This window comes from Galeopterus variegatus, unplaced genomic scaffold (assembly GCF_000696425.1).
Source record: "Galeopterus variegatus unplaced genomic scaffold, G_variegatus-3.0.2 Scaffold3950, whole genome shotgun sequence".
Taxonomy (NCBI): Eukaryota; Metazoa; Chordata; class Mammalia; order Dermoptera; family Cynocephalidae; genus Galeopterus; species Galeopterus variegatus.
The window spans coordinates 139,185-158,294 of NW_007730061.1; the positions used below are offsets into that span (position 1 = coordinate 139,185).

A 19,110-nucleotide genomic window follows, 5' to 3' on the forward strand; every position below is an offset into this window, starting at 1 on the left:
AAAAATTATTGGGCCGGCCTGGTGGCGCACTGGATAGTGCGCCGCTTGGGAAGCGCGGCGGCGCTCCCGCCCGAGGGTTCGGATCCCACATGCAGACCGGTTCCCGCTCACTGGCTGAGCGAGGCGCGGGAGCAACGCCGAGGGTTGCGATCCCGTTGCCGGTCCCCGGTCCAGTACGGGGGCAACACTGAGGGTTGCGATCCATTGCTGGACACGGAAAAAGACAAAAGACAAAAAAAAAAAAAAAAGAAAGAAAAATTATTGCCATCCTAGTGTGTGTAGTAGTATCTCATTTTAGTTTTGCATTTCCCTAATGACTAATCATGTTGAACATCTTTTCATGTGTGTATCGGCCAACCATATGTCTTCTTTGTAGAAATGTTTATTCAGTTCCTTCACCCATTTTTAAATTGGATTACTTTTTATTGCTAAGTTGTAAGAGTTTGTTATGAATTCTGGATACTAGATCATTATCACATCAGTTGTAAATATTTTTTCCTATTTTGTGCGCAGTTGTTGCACTTTCTTGATAGTGTCCTTTGAAGCACAAGAAGTTTTAACGGTAATGAAGTCCAATTTATCTGTTCCTTTCTACTGGTTGCTTATGCTTTGGGTGTCATATCTATTAAACCACTGCCTAGCCAATATTATTACCCCTATATATATTTTGAAGATGTTTACAGTTTTAGCTCTTACTTGTAGGTTTTATCCATTTTAATTTCTGTACGAGGTGTGAGGTAGGGATCCAACTTCATTCTTTTGCATGTGGATACCCAGTTGTGCCAGCATCATTTGTTGAAGGGACTATTCTTTCTCCATGGAATTGTTCTGGCTCCCTGTGGAAAATGAGTTGACCACAGACACATGGTTTTATTTCTGGACTCTCTATTCTATTCCATTGATCTATATGTCTGTTCTTGTGCCAGTATCAAGACCACATTGTCTTGATTCCTATAGCTGTGTAGTAAAATTGGGATGTGTTAAGTCCTCCAACTTTTTTTTTTCCAAGATTGTTTTGGCTATTCTGGGTCCCTTGTATTTCCATATGGATTTTCATATCTGCTTGTCAAGTTCTGTCTTAAAAAAGGCAGCTGGGATTTTGATAGGGATTGTATTGAATCTGTAGATAAATTTGGGGACTATTTCCTTCTTAACAATATTAAGTCTTCCAATCTACAAATGTGGGACATCTTTCCATTTATCTAGGTATTATTTAATTTCTTTCAATGATGCCTTGTAGTTCTCAATGTAAAAGTCTTGCACTTTTTAAAAGTTTATTTCTTTTTTTTTGTTTTCCTTTTTGTCTTTTTTCGTGTCCAGCAACGGATCACAACCCTCAGTGTCGCGCCCGTACCGGACCGGGACCGGCAACGGGATCGCAACCCTCGGTGTTGCTCCCACACCTCGCTCAGCCAGTGAGCGGGAACCGGTCTGTATGTGGGATCCGAACCCTCGGCGGGAGCGCCACCGTGCTCCCAAGCGGTGCACTGTAGCAGTGCGCCACCGGGCCGGCCCTTAAAAGTTTATTTCTAAATACTTTATTCTTTTTGATGGCATTGTAAATGGGGTTGTTTTCTTCATCTCATTTTCAGGTTGTTCTCCGCTGATGTATAGAAATTAAATTGATTTTTGTATATCAATCTTGTATCCTGTGATCTTGCTGAACTTATTAGTTCTAAAAGATTTCTTAGGTTTTTCTACATACAAGATTATATCATATGGAAATAGAGATAATTTTATTTATTCTTTTCAATCTGGATGCCTCTCCCCCCCCCCTTTTTCTTGCCTAATTGCTCTGGCTAGAGCCTCCAGAATGGAAGTGGACAAGTGGGCATCCTTGTCATGTTCCTAATCTTAGAGGAAAACCTTTCAGTCTATAACCATGAAGTATAATGTCAGCTGTGAGTTTTTTTGGTAGATGCCTTCTGGTTTAGGAAGAAGTCCCCTTCTATACTTTGGGTGTTTTTGTCATAAAAAGATGATGGTTGCCAAATGCTTTTTGTGCATCAACTGAGATGACCATGTGTTTTTCTCATCATTCTATTAATGTGGTGTATTGCACTGATTGCTCTTATGATGAACCACCGGTGCATTCTGGAATACATCTCACTTGACCATGGAGTATAATCCTTTCATTAAGCTGTTGAATTCAGTTTGCAAATATTTTGCTGAGGGTTTTTGCATCAACATTCCAAAGGGATATTGGTCTGTAGTTTTCTTGGAGTGTCTTTTTCTGGCTTTGGTATCAGGGTCATGTTGGCTTCATAGAATCATAGAACGAATTAGGAAGTGTTCCCTTCTCTACAGTATTCCAGGGGAGTTTGAAAAAGATTGATGTTAATTCTTCAAGTGTTTGGGAGAATTTACCAGCGAAGCCTTCTGCTCCTGGGCTTTTTGTTGTGGGGAAGTTTTTGATTACTGATTCAGTCTCCTTACTGATTTTAGGTCTTTTCAGACTTCCTATTTCTTCACGACTCACTTTGGTAGTTTGTACCTTTCTATGAATTTGTCCATCTCATCTAGGTTATCTAATTGGCTGACAAACAATTGTTTTTAGTACACCCTTATAGTCCTTTTAATTTCTGTAAAGTTGGTGGTAATGTCCCCTCTTTTGTTCTGGATTTTAGTAATTTAAGTTTTCTCTTTTTTATCTTGGCCAGTCCCACTTATCTGTGTTACTTATCTGTCTCCTCTTAGCACTAGACTCTGATGACCAATCCATGCTTCTAAGATGGACTCCCCTTTGCCTCCTGTGACACTGCTCTCTCCCTGCCCTGGCTGCTCTTACTCAGATGCTCATCAAGGCTCATCTTTCTCTCCATACCCTGAAATGCCAATGTCTCAGGCCTCGTTCCCCTGGCCTCCTCTCTTTGAAAGCTCATCAAGAACATGAGCTTGTCCACCCTCATGGCTTCCACAACCACTGGCTATATATGCAACTGCCTGATGAATACCTCCTCCTGGACATCGCACGAATACCTCAAACTAAGCATGCCAAGTGAGAGCTGCTCACTGCCCACCATGCAAGGACAACCTGCTCTTCCCCTGAGCCCATCTTGTGTCAGTCAACAACCTCACAATCCAACCAGGTGCGTAGGCCAGCAACCTGGGAGTTAACATTCTCTTCACGGATAGTGAAAGAGGAAAAAAGCACAGGTCTTGGATTTAGACCAAATGATTTCAACTCCAGCTACATATTGGCATCACCTGGGACATCAAAAAATGCTGGTGCCCAGACCCCAACCTCTAGAGATTCTCACTGATGTAGGGTGGAACTTGGGCATGGGACTGTCTTTAAGGTCTTCAGAAAATTGCACTGTACGGTCAAGCTTGAGAGCTACTGAATGACGAAACCTGAGTCAGAGCCCCATGAAGCATCACCTTTTGCTTCTTGAATGACCTGAGAGCAGAAGGTCTCAAGCTTCAGGGGGCTTATCAAAGCACAGCTTGCCACAGCACAATACAGATAGCTCCCTTTGGTCTTTATTTAGATCATGAGAGAGCAGTGGCTTTCTACATGGAGCTTGTAACTCACACACAAGCCCAGGCACTGGCAAACTGTCCAACACTTCAGAGTCCTGGGGAGTCCTCTGAGCACGAGCCAGCGTCAGGGAGCGTGGGAAAGAGGCAGCTCTGAAACCACTGTCTGCCTGAACCACAAGAGACCCTGTGGGGCCTGCAGAGGAGGTTTGGCTGCCCTGTACCACTGTCCTCACAGGGGCAGGAGCAGCTTTACCCTCCGGTTAGGCTTTTAGGGGAGGGGGGCGGTTTTCATTTTGATCTTTTAGAGACTAGTACAGATTTCCCTCCAAGGTAATCACGCTGCCAAGACCAGGCCTGGAGGCAGGGGTGGGGGCATTTTACACCTGGCTGCCCTGTTTACTGCCGAGTCCTTGAGGCTGCAATAGCAGAAGAGGGGCAAGGCACTTCCTCCCAGTCGCCCAACACTCCCACTCCTGCCTGAAAGTCGATTTTCAATCTCTCTGAAGGGAAAAAGCTACATGCTGCCCACATCTGAGCACAAGTCTCTTTCACAGCTGGTTCCTCAAGTCAGTTCAGAGGAAAGTAGTAATTACTCCCTGCAAAACTGTTGTGGGCAGAGGAAGACAACTGCCACAGGAAAAAAGAAAAAACAAAACAGAATAAAACAAAACAGAAACCATGGCGCATGAGGGGAACGCTTGTGTTACTAGAGAATGAAGGAGCAAAGCTATCTTCTCTCCTCTTCTGGCTGCTGACTGTCTCACAATTACTATTAAAACTTCCGAAAGAAACTAAAAATACCATGTTTTGCTGGGTCTCAACCCCAGTTTCTAACTCAGCAGTAACCTCCTTGACTCGTCTTCCCATCTCCAAGCCTCTGGTCTCACACCTCTTTAAACTACTGGTAACATAATCTGAGAACACGAACTTCATAACATCTGTTCCATATTTAAAATCCTTCAACAGCTCACTGTCCCACAGCAATGGTGGTGTTCAAAAGAAAATTACCCAGAAATCTGCTCCAAGAAGGAAAGTCAGATGCGGCTGCCTTCCTGAAGCAGGGAACCCTGAGCATTTTCTGATTGTTAAACCTGCCCCCTTCCACTGGAGAAACTGTTTTAGAAATTTTATGCTTGGCTGTCTTAATCGCAAACTTCAGCTTCTGTAACCTAGCTTGTTTCCTGCACCCATGCAAATTAGGCTCCAGAACTGACCAATGAGCTATGTCTCATAGCCAACCGATCCAAACTAACAGACTTGCATCCCTCATTTGCATAAGAGGACCTAAACGAGAACTTGGGCAGGAAGTTTTTGGCTATATAAGGCGGGCCCTTTCCCTCATTTGGGGAGACAGAGCCTGATGCTTGTGCTCTTCTTGCTTGCAAGCAGTGAAGACCTATAACACCAAAAAGAGCTGTTAACTAATAAAGAGCTGTAATACCAATGTTGGTCTTGGATTCCTCTGTGTGAGCTACCTTGCAACATTCCCTGGGCAGGGGACACCCTTGGAACTGCCCACAGCCCCCCTCTGAGCTCGGAGGTAGCCCCCGAGGAACCTCCTCTGAATACTTAAGACTCAGTGAGCAGAGGAGACAGGATCCAAGCTCCTGTGTGTTGAGTCCCATTGGATCACAACCAGGGCTGCCTGTGTCACCTTACCTCCTACCACCCTCTATTTCCAGATAAGAAGAAACATACAGTTCCTCAAGGAACATGTGTTCTCACATCTCGACAGAGATGACTCCTTCTCTGAGATGTTCTCCATTTTTTCTTCTAGTGAGTTCCTGCCCATCCTAGACGGGCTGGTTTCATTGGACATTGGACCAAGAGGGCTCACACTTGGCTCCATGCTCTAGAAATTCACAATAATTGTGGAACATGGGGCCTTGCAGGTGAGGGAGCCAGCCCTGAGCCTAGATAGCAGCTTATACACCTGCCTGAGGCCCTGGCAGGACACAGTCACCCTCCAAGCTTCCACAACGCCTTGCCTACTCTGGCACTGCACCTATTGTGGGTTGGAGCAGGGCCTGCATCTTACTTATCTTTGGTGTTTTGTTTTGTTTTGTTTTTTGACACAGTCCCTTTTAGTTAGTAAGTACATGATATGCTTCTGCTGGATGACGGATTCCCTGAATATTAATTTAACTCTGTGATGCTGGGCATGGTTCCTACTTTCTCTGAGCCTTGGTTTTCTGTTTGAAAATAAGAACATGGGGGAACAGGATCTCTAAGTGTACTTCTGCCTTGAAATTGTGTGATTCTGAACGTGTCTGAAAGAAAGCAGGGTGTGGATCAGAATTCCACGGTGTTCAGGAGTCCCTAGCCAGTTCTGCTGTCTTGGGCCTATTTGTCTGTGCCCTGTGTTTGTGTCTTTCGATAGAATTGACAAGAATTTAATTCTTACGAGAAAAAAAATGCATCAGTGCAGAAAATCACTATGCTATTAGGTCATCTTTGCTATCCTGTCATTTTATTTTTTCCTTTAGTGGGGGGGTGTGGGGGAAGAAACCTTTTTCTTCTCTTTCTTTGTCTCCTCCTCTGTCTTCAGCCAGGAGTACTGCTCATTGCAGAAAATCAAGAGCAAGGAATAAAAGGTTTTAATTTTAAACAGCTATAGTAATTAAACCAAAACCAACTGTGATCCACTGCTCTGAGAAACAAATCTGGGAAGTCAATACTGCCAGAAATCCAGAATAATTAGCCTTTTCCTAAATGTCAGATTACTTTTAGAACTGCACTAGTATTTCTTTCTTTTCTTTGGTGGTTGGCCAGTAAGGGGATCTGAACCCTTGACCCTGATGTTATCAACATCTCACTCTAACCACCTGATAACCGGCCAGCCCTCTAAACACTCTAACACTTAAAAAAGAAATTAAATAAACCCAAGGTGGAAAGCCCTACACAGTTGAGAAAGAAAAAGGAAGACAACCCCCCACCCCCCATTCCCCAGAAAAGTCCATGTGACTGTAGTGTTCATTAGATGGTAATGCAGCATTCACAGCATGTTTTTCCCATCTGCTCCTGACAGCCCCGACAGGAAGGCAGGAGTGTTTTCCTGCCACATTAGCGATATTGCATAAAGCACCTGCTCAGCATCACTGGGGATTTGCCCAGAGCTGGGACAGGAGCCCCACCGCCCCCGACCTGTAAATGTACCAACTACTTACTGAACCAGAGCAGTCACTTCAGAAACATTTAAGCCTTGCTAAGCACCTGCTCAGCATCACTGGGGATTTGCCCAGAGCTGGGACAGGAGCCCCACCGCCCCCAACCTGTAAATGTACCAACTACTTACTGAACCAGAGCAGTCACTTCAGAAACATTTAAGCCTTGCTGCCTCAGATACCTTTTTCTTCCAAACGTACCTTGTACCTTCCATCCTGCTTGACCCAAGCCCAGAATCACGTGCGGCTCACAGGCTGACACCAGTCCCACAGCATATGGCACTGCTGGGATCGTTCCTACCAGCAGCTACCACCCTCTCCCTCCCCCTCCCAGCAAGGTGGAAACACATGGGGACTTTAGATCTTGAGCGCTGTGTGAACATCTTAGCACAACATCTCTGCACAGCAGAAGTACATGATGAATTTCCTTTTCTCAGAAGACAGCAAGTTTTTGCTTCTCTCTATAAATGTACTTATTTAGGTACTAAAAAATGCACAGAAAGGAAACTTATATTTGGATCTAAACATATTACTTCTCTCTGAGTCTTCAAGATTTACAGCATATAAATTCTTTGGAACACGTGGAAAAAATATTTGATTATAACAAAGTCATAATTTGGGAACGTTATGTTATTCTGGAAGCTTCTTGGTGACAGCTACAGAAACCTTCATTCCAGCTTTTTCATATTAATTTATGATAAAAATAATGCATTGTTTTTGAAGAAATGTTTTAAGGAAATGTTATATTATTATTCCTTCTTGTGAAAATTTTTTTTAAAAAGCAAATATAGACTAACGAAATGTTGTTTCTGGTTCTTGTATATCTATTCTGATAATATGCAACAACTACTACCCGAGTGCTCTTTGCTAGGTAATTCTGTATCTCATTTCACCCACAAAACAGCCTGAGAAAAGAAAATCAGCCCCAACTTACAGATAGCTTAGGCCCAGTTAAGTAGCTTACCCAAGATTACCTTCCAGTACATGGCTGAGCTAGGATTTGAGGCTTGCACCTTTAAAAATACATAATTGCTAACATAATATCAATGATATTACTGACGGTGTGCAAGGGCAGTAAAAAAAACTCAAGAAGTTTCTGCAACACCTGTAATGCTGCTCTGCAGTAGCGCTGGGTAATCACTGGCTCTATGCTTGACTGCAGGTTTCTTACTCTTAAGGAGTTTACATGAAAAGAAAAGTATCAGATGATGGACATACAGTCCTCCCTCAGTACCCACAGGGGGATTGGTCCTAGCTCCCCCCTACTCCCACATCCCCCCACAAATATCAAAATCTGAGGATGCTTAAGTCACACTTCTATAAAAAGTAACAAAAAGTTACTATAAAAATTCTGAGCAAAAATAATTTAAAATGTTTCAATCCTGCCCTCTGTATTCTTAAAATGAAGGTCCTACTGTGTGTTCAGAGCTGCTGTCCTGCACATAGGCTTCTGTCACTGTCTAGGACGTGGGTCTCAAAGGATGTGGGGGAGGCTACATCAAAAATAAAAGAACAGACAGAAAAGCTATCGGTGGCCAGCAGAAAGGGCATCAATCTCACGTCCGTCCAGGAACCTAGTTCCTATCTGCACCTTCCCACTGGGTGTGCAACGAGGTCTCTAACGAGGCCGTGCGCGCCTGGTGCTGCCCTTAGCTCTTCCCTTGCCTAAGACTGTATCGAGTCCACATTCTGAGGAAGTCACTGTCACTGGACGACTGTCAAGCCCTGTGCTACAATTTAAAGGAGCTCTCTGCGTTGGGAGCTGAAGTTCCACTTTCTCTCTGAGATTATAGAACACGCCACCAAAGTATGTCCTGAAACAGGTTTCATGGATGTCTGAAAATGTGACTAATGAAATATTAGCAAAATGGCTTAAAGTTCGCACCCTGGTGAATTGATACATCCCTCCGAACGATAGTCTAGACGATATTTTTATCAATCCATAGTGACTGAAGTTCATTACTAAGCATGTGGAGATTTAGAACAGTCACTTAAACATGTCCTCAGAGGCCTCACAGAGATGAAATTAGACCCCTCCCTCTAACTGAATAAATTTCTTTTTCTATTACCTTTCATGTGAGAGTCAAAGGAATTTTTAATCATAAGGTGATTCATTTCAGTGGCTGAAAAAAATTCCTGTGTGAGTTTACATAAGGAAAAGAAGGGGTAAGAGATGGTAATAAACAGACCAGAGATAATTAGGTGTATGTAGTGGTTTGTAATAAAAGTCACATATAGCATGGCTAAATAATTCAAAAGGTACAATGAAAAATACACGGCTTTTGCTGTATCTACATAGAAATGTTCGTACAATTACAAGTACACACACACTGACACTTCATGCAACTGCAGACAACAGTTGGTACACACAGAGCTTGTGAGGAGATGCAGGCGTCCCTGGCGTGCACACTGACAGAACGGTCTGCAAAGCTCCTGCCTCCACTACACACCTCCTCCTACCACCTGCTCTCATCCTTTTATTGTTGCACAGTCTGCCCCTTTGTAATCAGTTCCCCGCTGATGTTCATGTAGGATATTTTCAATTGTTTGGGATATCAAACAATGTTGCAACGAATAACCTTATATTGCTTACACAAGCTTATCTGCAGAGTAAATTTCTAGAGGTGAAATTGCCAGGAAAAGGTTATAAACTCTTGAAATGCTAATCGGTAGTAGGTGACTGCCTTCCAAAGAAGCTGCACAAGGTGTCCTTCCACCTGCAGAGTTCTGGAAAGCTGTGTGCCCACCAGCTAGCCGGGTAGCACTGAACATTTTACCTTTGGCCAATCTGAAAAATGGTACCTTGAAGATCAGTGGTTGCCAGGGGTTTGGGTGAGGAAGGGATGAGTCAGCAAAGCACAGAGTTTTTAGCAGTGAAAATACTCTATGTGATGCTATAATGATGTCATTACACATTTACCCAAACCCATAAAATGCACAACACCAAGAGTGAGCCCTAATGTAAACTATAGACTTTGGGTGATAATGATGTGTCAATGTAGGTTCATCAGTTTTAACAAATGCACCTCTCTGTTTGGTTCTTGATAATGGGGTGGCTGTGCACGTGTGGGGGCAGGGGAGACATGGAAAAACTCTGTAATTGCCTCAATTTTGCTATGAACCTAAAACGTCTCTAAAAAAATAAAGTTTATTAAAAAGTACACTGTTTGAATAAACAATTTTAGTTATTAATGAGGCGAAGGCATGTGTGTGTGTGTATATTGTTGGTTATTTCTTTTTCTATAAGCTGCCTTTTCAGGTCCTTTGAACATTTTCTATTAGGTTGGTTTTTTCCTTAATGTTTAGTAAGAATTCTTTGTTTATTAAGAACATTAACTCTTTCTCATATATACAGGAAATATTTTCCCCATTTTTCACTTACAAATATTTTGTTACACACACATATATTAGACATGAAAAAAATTACAGACCTTTAAGTTATCATTTTCTTTCTTTAGTATGGCAACTTCTGAGTTTGTGGCATGCTTAGAGAGGCTTTCCCCATTGCAAAGTAATAAAACATTCTATTGCTTTTTATCTTATAATTTTATGGTTTCATTTTTATGTTAACCTTTCCGTTCATCTGGAATGTTTACAAAGGTTGGGGCTTGAGATTCAGCACTATGTTTTCCAAGTGCTTAGCCTGTCCTCTCCTTATTCTTTACTGAAAATCCATTTACCCAAGGGATTTTAAAATGTCACTTCATTCAAATATTGATTTACCATATGTCCTTAAGGAGGCTCTATATGTTCATACTGAATATATTTTTTAAAGTAATATGTTTCTATTATTTAGCAAGTAAACAATGAAAAATTATTTCCATGGGTAAGTAGTTAGAAAATGGTCAGTGGAATCTTCCAGTTAATCTTGTATTTCTAAGCAAAATCTAGAAACAATGTTCTTTTAGCACATGGCCACAGATGAGAGGCTCCCGGAGTTTTCCATGCTGCAGGTCTTTGCCTTCCAGCACTGGAAGTTAATTAAGACTATTTCTGAAATGCATCTTTTCCACACTGTAGCCACTTAAAATGACTTACCTCTACAGCATAAGTCTCCACATTGATTATAAAAACTTGACCTCCAGAAGCCGCCCACAATGTATCTTCCATCATTAGCAGACTTCTAACTGGTAGAATGCCTAATTTTATCACTTTTTGAGGTTCGGTATTCCAGGATCCATCTTAAAAGAAAATATTTCTTTTAATTTCATTCAAGTTCAGTTATCTGTGCACAGGGACAGGGAAACAGGATCACAGATCATTTTAAATAACCGATAATGAAAATACCATTTGTAATCGTAATTTTGATGCACGTGCTTGATTCTAGGTGTGTCCAGGTTCCAACAATTAACACTATTTCAATATGGCAGTCTAACATGTCCAGTCAACTCAGAGCAAGTGCAGTCAGGATATCACCCTTTGGGTCCCAGCTTGGACACTGGTTAAGTGTCCCACAGAAATTACTCACTTGCCCTAAATCTCAGTTTCCTTACCTGTAAAACACAAACAATATGGCCACTAGCCTCAAAGGTTGTTTTAAGAATAAAAATGAGGGCAGGCTGATTAGCTCAGTTGGTTAGAGCTTGGTGCTAAAACACCAAGGTCAAGGGTTCAGATCCCCATACTTATCAGCTACCAAAAAAAAAAAAAAAATACCCACACAATAACAATTAAAAATGAGATAATGCATGTAAAAGCTCAGCACAGAATCCAGCACACAGTAGTTCAATAAATACTATTATTTACAATAATGGTATATAAAATAAATGATTCAGTCATCATTAAAAGGAACTGCATCCAGAATTACTGGGCAAATATGTAAATTTCCCTATTAACCAGCTTCAATTTTAAATATCTCTTGATACACATGATATCATGAGGAGGGACCCACACCTTCACTATGAAAAACAAACAAACAAACATCAAAATTGAGGTAAAAGGAATTCCACTCTTGATGAACTTGCTCCCTTTCCTAAAGCATAGGGAACAATAAAATATTTTCATTTAAAAATATTTTCACAGGAGTTCCAGTCAAGATGGCGGAATAGATAGTCCCCAGTGTCACTCTCTCCCACAAATCAACCAATTTACAACCATAAAAATGTAACAACAGCCAAACTGAGGCTGCTGGAGCTCAGGAGAAGAGGAGGAGAGACATATGGAGTTCATGAAGGTGGGAGAAACCATGATAAGAGAAAGAAAAACCTCCTCTGAGTGTTTGGGCAGCAGTCACTTTAATACTAGAAATGCTGAGTGCATGGAGCAGGAGCCAGCTGAAGCCACAGCTGTGCCCTTCAGATGGAGTTACTTGGAGGCAGCAGGGGAGAAGAGGGCCTTGGTGGTCCCCAGGACAGCAAGACCACTAATAGGGTTCCCATGGACCCACACAGGAGCGAGGAGCCAGAACACCTGAAAAAGGGGAGCCATTCAGAGGCTGGCGAGTCATCACAAGGGACCTGCACAGGGCCCGTCCCATGGGAAGTGTTTGGAGCACGGGCGGTGGGGGAGACAGGCCCACCGGGAGAACACTGGGGCACAGCAAGGTTAGCTGATCCATCTCCCAATCAGCACAGGGCCACTAAGAGGAGACTGGTCGGGAATGCAGAATTGCATGGGGTGTAGTTTGATGAAAAAACTCAGGCCCAGATCAAAGTTTCTACGCAACCCAAGAGCACTGAGTCTCTAGAGAGCCGGAAGTACCTATAAGGTCAACCATTAAACCTTGAGCTGCACAAAAAGCCTTCCCTTGGGAAACAGCAGCAAAGCAACAATTTAGCTCAACCACAGAGCTTAAGTACTGGTTCCCACAGGAAGTTCCCCCGTGTTAGAAGTAAGCAAAGGACAACAAATTAGTTCTGGCACAGGCACACCACCAGCACCTTGGGGCCTGCCAGAGAACATGAGGCATGGGTCCAGGGGCAGGACCCCTGCCCAGAACCACTCACACCGCCAGCACCTCAGGGCCCACCCAAGAACCCGAGGCATGGAGCCAAGTATCAGACCCCCCTCCCACAACTAGGCACACCGCACCAGCTCCTCAGGGCCTACCCGGGGACCTTAGGTATGGAGCCAGGGACCAGACCCTCCTCCCACAACCAGGCACACCGCCAGTGCCTCGGGTCCCTGCCTGGGGGCCTGGGGCATGGAGTGGGGACCAGACCCCCCCAACCATAACCAGGCACACTGTGCCAGTGCCTCGGGGCATGCCTGGGGACACAGGCATGGAGTGGGGACAACACTCCCACAACAAGGCACACTGCCAGCACCAAGGAGCATGCCAAAAACATCTCCTCCATGTGGGTGGCCCACCACAGCCACCACAATAACCATGGCTGCTGCAAAAGCGGTTAGACGCCACAACCACCACACAGATGGTCTGCCAACCACTGGAGTGCATTGACACAAGGAGTCACCAGCAGAGATAAAGAAAAGAAGAGGATGTCTTTCTCCACAAAGCCCATTTCAGAGTGTCAGAAGAAGCACCTGCTCTATGATAATATTGGGGGACCTGATCACACCTCTCAGCATTGGACAGATCATCTAGGCAACAAATCAACAGAGTAACCATTATTCTTTCATAATGAGAGAAGAAATCTAGGATGATTAGAGGGGGAAGGGATTGGACAAAGGGCATAAAGAATAGTTACAATTTGTAACAATATATATGCTAGTAATATTGATATGATCAACATATCTCAATGTTGAACCCCCAAAATATGTATAATCATTGATTCAATAAATATAAAAAAATATTTTCACATACCTGCCAGCTGCCAAAAAGAAAAAAAAAGGAAATATTTTCAAAGATCTACTGATGAGTTTGATGAGTTCTACCATGCTTTACATAAAGTATGAGTAGTTTAGTTTATCAATAAAAAATTAGCAAGATTTGATACAGATTTTAAACAATACTGATGTAATTAATTGTAAATAATTAAAATAAATTCTTCAATTCTCAACGTAACCATTAATTAAGCCCTTGTGTTTACAAACATAACTAAAGTATTAATTCAGCAATGCCCTTGACTAGTATAATAAACATGCTTTGCTCAAAGAGGAGAACAAGGTCTGTTCTTATCTCTGTGTTCTGGATTTGGAGCACTGAACCTTTGAACACAATACCTATTTGTGAAGAACTGTCTGAAGCTGAGGTGTGCAGTCACTAAAAGGCAGCTGTACAAGTTTGAATAATGTGGTATACTTTTAGTCATAATTCAACTTTAATGGAAACACTGCTATGCTCCCATTAGGCTAAAAGATGTTACAGGACAATTATTAGCCTCAGAGGACACTGGCCTGCCTTTCATTTGTGATATCTTCACAGGGGATAATGTATCAGTATGCGGTTAATCACACACACACATGCGCCCAGACCCATGCACACATACACGTGCACACATGCAAACACAATAACACAGGTGCATACACACACACACGCATGTACATGTGCACACCCACTAATGCACAACTCAGTGATGTGCATGCATACACACACATGCACGTGCATGCATGCAAACATGCACATATATACAACACACATGGACTCATGCATACCCACATACCCACGAATGCACACATCTGTATATACACCTGCACACATACACACCCATGCACATACAAACATAATGTGCACATCCACCCACAGGTGTACAAACACACGCTCACATCCATGTGCACATACATATACATGCAGGGGTCTCCCCATCTGGTATTTCCAGTCCTATAAAGCATTGCAACCTCCACTTCTGAAAGGACTACCTGGGACTCAGAGTGGAAATACAATTTTCTCTGACATTCATGTGCTCCTACGGGCATGGCAGGGCATTAGAATGCAGGATTCTGAAGCCTAGGTAGGAACTCTATCCACCACTCACCAAGGTCAAACCCTTAGATGATAGATGCTTGGCACTGTCCTACTGATAAGCATGATTCGTTTAAAATAAGAACTCAAAGATCAAAGATGGGATGACCTACTTCAGACATTTGACTTCAGTTAAGAATTAACTTCCAACAACTGAACTTTGTTTTCCAAGCACCTAAGTTGTTCTTGCTACAGACACTATGCACTTCTCTCCCCTACACAATGCTCGAAGTGGGGGTGACGGTGTAGCGTGTGCATGAATTTGGGCCAACGAGCTGCCTCTCTTAGAAGACTTCGCCCAGGTTCTCACCCCAGACCAGAGCTCTCTGACAAGCTGACCACCTGGCAGCCAGACTCCATGCATATGCTAATGATATTTTGAACTAACACTTAAAAATCTGGAAATCTTCTACAGAATTCCAGATTTCCAAGTCCCTTAAAAAGTCAAAGGCCTGGACAGTGGGTGGCTGAGGAGCGGCTGCCTCCTCCCTCTGGAAGGGCCTGTAGCCTCCAGCGGCCAAGTCCTCCACCACCAAGAACAAAGAGACAAGCGTGTGCCCAGCTCAGACAGCTACACGTTCCACCACACAGGCCACCCTGACAACGTGCAGGGAGGAGGATGCTTAAAAACACATTCAGCAGACCTCTCAGGTCCACAAAGACAATGAAACTGCAATTATGGACCATGCAAATATGTTAAGATCAAACTGCACAACACAGCACCGGGGTCCAGCCAAAGTGGATAGGGGGAAAGACCTCACACCTTAAAGTGATTGGTCACTGGAATAATACACAAGGAACGAAGCTAACCATGCAGCCAATTAAGAGGTTCAAAAGATAATCACCTAAGGAAACCAAGAAAAGAAAGGGTGCTGTAAACATAAAAGCATAAAATAATAGAAATTAGAAAAATAGAAAAAACGTCAGATTATATGAAAATCCCTATAGACATACATTCCTCTAAGAAGCTTAATGAATAAGTGTAGAAAACACTAAAAACACAACAAGGAACAAGAAAGTGACTGTCAGCATTCATATGGAAGATGTTTCTCTTCAAAGTGGAAGTATGTTCTGACTAAATGACCTTTTAAACCTCAATGATATGAATGATACTAACGTAACTTAGGAAAACTGCACCAAGAAGGATTTAAAAGCCCAAAGAAATTCATTACAATGGAAGAAATGGACATAAATATCCAAAATCAGTTTTGGAAACTTGCTAGATTAAACTGAAATTAGGGTAATTTCAAACTTTCAAATTATTAGTAATTCCCACGAAATTTAGTCTGTACCAGAGCACCAGAAAAAACAACTTGAGCTAGCAAAATTGTGATACCAAAGCCTGACAAAGGTAGCAGAAAAAAGAAAACCACACAGCAATTTCAATAATAAATAGTCAAGTAAATTTAAATAAATAGGTATTTGGTTATGATCAGGAATACAAATTAAATACAGCTCAAGAGGGAAACAATGCCTTCTGTGGCCAGAGGAATCAGTCTCTGTCTGCTTGATCCCGCTGTCTCCCTGGTGTTAAACCCATCTTTTGCCTTTGGGATAAACACATCTGTCCCTGCCTGTCTCCAGCCTTCTAGATCTCTCTGAGATCAAGGCCTTCTGCACCCACCGTCACATGTCCAGAATATTCCTCTCCTACATCTGCATGGTCAACAGATGCTCCTCCTCTGGACTCAGCTTAATTGCCTCTTCCTTCGAAAAGTCTTTTGACCCCAAGGCCATGATGGGTGCCCCTGCAGTGCTTTCTGAGCACCCTGACATCCCCCACCTGAGTCATATATGGTACTTTTTATGGCCTCTTGTTCACATTTGTGGCCCCAGCCAACTAGCTCAGGGTCATCTGAGTGGCCTGGATGGTCAGACCCTCTGTGGGGTGGAAGCTGAGCCCATGAGGCCCAACAGAGTGGGACAGGCGGTCACCTTCTATCACATGCACAGAGACAGATGCCTGGATTGCAGAGGGTATGCCACGAAGGGAGGGGGACATGCAAGCCCCAGAGGTGCAGGCATCCCTCGCTTCTTGTAGGACATGGGTAAATCCCAGCCCTTGACTTCCATGTGCTCTGTCCTTCTAATAAACTTGTTATTTTAATTTAAAAGCTTAAAATGTTATTTTTTCCTCCTTGGGTAACCTGACAATACCTCATTAAAACACAAGGAAGCTATCCAGGAAACTACTGAAATTCTCTAGCCATAAAGTGACCTTTATGTGACTTGGACCTGGGGAAAGGATTAAGATATTAAAACTAAAAAAGATGGTACTATGGTTATAGATGGCATCGAGTGGAAGGAAGAATCCTCTATAGTCTGGCATCTTGGCTCTGCATGATACACGTGGATGCATGCACAGACAGAAGGACAGGGAAAGCTAGACCATGCAGCTGGCAGAGGGCATAAAGATGGATAAACGGAAATATGGGGCTGGGATGAAAGAGGTTAGCACTGAAGACCCAAAGTCACTCACAGAGGACTGAAATCTCGAGGTCAAATGATGAGAGTGAAGCACAAACGGGAAGCCAGGCCTGGGCCACCCATGGGATGGGATGGAAGATGACCAGGGGCCGGCCAGGGACCAGAGAACGAGAGGGCAGTGCCCCAAACCAGAAAGGCTGGAGACCCGCGGGATCCAGATGGCTAAGGAGTGAGACAGAGAGCATCTCACCAATTTATTCCACCTACTGTATGTTGGGGACAGAGTGAGAAATCAGACAAGCCATCTTTGCAGGTGTTCCACACTGGCAGGTAGACAGGCGTGGTAAATGCTAAGGGCAACGTGAGACTGAACACGAGGCGCAGTCTAGAGTTAACCCCTAGAGGAACAGCCACACCCTGCAGGGACCCGCGTTACCTTCGGCTCTGGTGTAGCTGACCACTGTCCCGTTGACAAGGCCGGCATACAGGCTCTGAGACGTGCAGGCCAAGCTCATGACCGTGGACTTCTCGGGAGTGAAAAAATGCTGAAGTCTCACTTTCTTGGAGCCTTGACTGCTTTTATAAATGGAAACGCTTTAAAAGAAAAATATAAGCTAATAAATATATTTGCTCACTGTGAGAGGAGCTAGGCATCTGTTAACACAAACGTGTTCGACATTTTCACTTTAATTTTTCCCTGTCTTGCCCTTCCTTCTCCACTCCTAGACACATACGGCTGTACTTTTTAAAAAGCACCCACTTTGATTTCTGTCTTTTATTTTAAAAGAGAAATTCTGGGTTACAAAAAAATTAGTACTTCCTATATATCTTGGAACTTCAAATAAGGAAAATCATTTCAACCTTCCTTTAAATGGTGTCAGTGTCCAAAATGATTATAACAGAGAACACAGGTGGTTTTGTTTTATTCCAAAATGTAGGTAGTGATGTACTTTTAAGAAACATTAATAAAAGTGAAACATTTCAGTGGCAAATAGCATGGTAGGGCTGAAACTTTTCCTCTTTGAAGAATTACCATTTCCTTTTGGGAGTTTTCCCAAATAATTTCCATGGGCCTGATTCACTGGTTATTTCAAATTACAATGACCCTAAAAACCTCCCCTGTGTCCCATAATTCCTATACAGACTGCTCCAGGCACAGAAGCCAAGGACTCTCCCCTCTTCCCATGACAGGTCCCACTGCTCTATTCCTATGACACAGCTTTTGTAACACAGCAAGTGGGCCTCTACCTTCCCTCCTCTGTTCCTAAACAGATCGTGGGGACATCGGAAGCTCTCACGGCCGTGGTTTCGGGGTCCGAGGCTGTGCTGGGTTCTTGGTGCTTCTCCTCGACAGGAATGTACGCCATACACAGGATGCGAGATTCCACATTGAAGCACTCGATGACTTTGGGGTTGGAATTTTGAAATGAGACAATGGCAATTTGACCCATTTGATTGGTACAACTTCCAATCTGAATCATGGAGTTAACAGAGAAAAAGAAAATGAACGTATGGACGAGCCCACACTACACTGAAACCTGACAAAGGCAACAAGTATCAGTTTTCATATGAGAATCAACACACTGAGAAAAATCAAATGGTGTTCAAACAATCTGCTCACAGAGCCCCTTTTTCTTTTCAACATATTTAATTAGGTTATCTTTTCTTTTAATTTGAGTATAACTCTAATTTTTAAAAGGTCACATTTATATGATTTAAAAACCACATACCCACTCACTATTATACAGTGCTAAAGGCCAATTCATTCAGAATTTAAAGTCCTAAAAGGCAGATTAAGATCAATTTTAAATAACCCTAATGTTTAACAGACCTTAGCTAAGAAAACAAGTTTTTCAAATGAGAAAAAATTAATAAGAATGCATCCCACAGTGGGTCATTCACACTTAACATACAATGTTCTGTGTTGCACTATTTCCCAAACTACTATCGCAGCAAGTGTTTATGAACTTCCTGTGTGAATCTTTACATTAAGAACATAGCATAGTTAGTTTCCCAATTTAAACTTAAATTTAATTGTTTTTTAAGTGAGAAAGAGTCTGACCCTTGCTAACAGAAAGCAGGGGCTGGTTTCGGATGGCATTGTTCATTGATTCTTTTTCTTTTGCACTACTTTTGAGAATGTTACTACATTCTTATTCTTCCTGTGTTTGTTCC

The 19,110-nt window shown here is 42.8% G+C and overlaps 1 protein-coding gene across 1 annotated transcript in view; it reads right to left on the reverse strand.

Annotated features, from left to right (window-relative positions):
* ARHGEF10 (Rho guanine nucleotide exchange factor (GEF) 10) overlaps positions 1 to 19,110 on the reverse strand; it is an 89,232-nt gene that overhangs the window by 19,729 nt on the left and 50,393 nt on the right. Inside the window, exons 12-14 of the mRNA XM_008586350.1 lie at positions 18,184 to 18,407; positions 17,372 to 17,529; positions 10,686 to 10,828 (exon numbers count right to left, since the gene is read on the reverse strand). Of these exons, the coding sequence (XP_008584572.1) occupies positions 10,686 to 10,828; positions 17,372 to 17,529; positions 18,184 to 18,407 (525 nt within the window). The remainder of the gene's footprint in view (positions 1 to 10,685; positions 10,829 to 17,371; positions 17,530 to 18,183; positions 18,408 to 19,110) is intronic.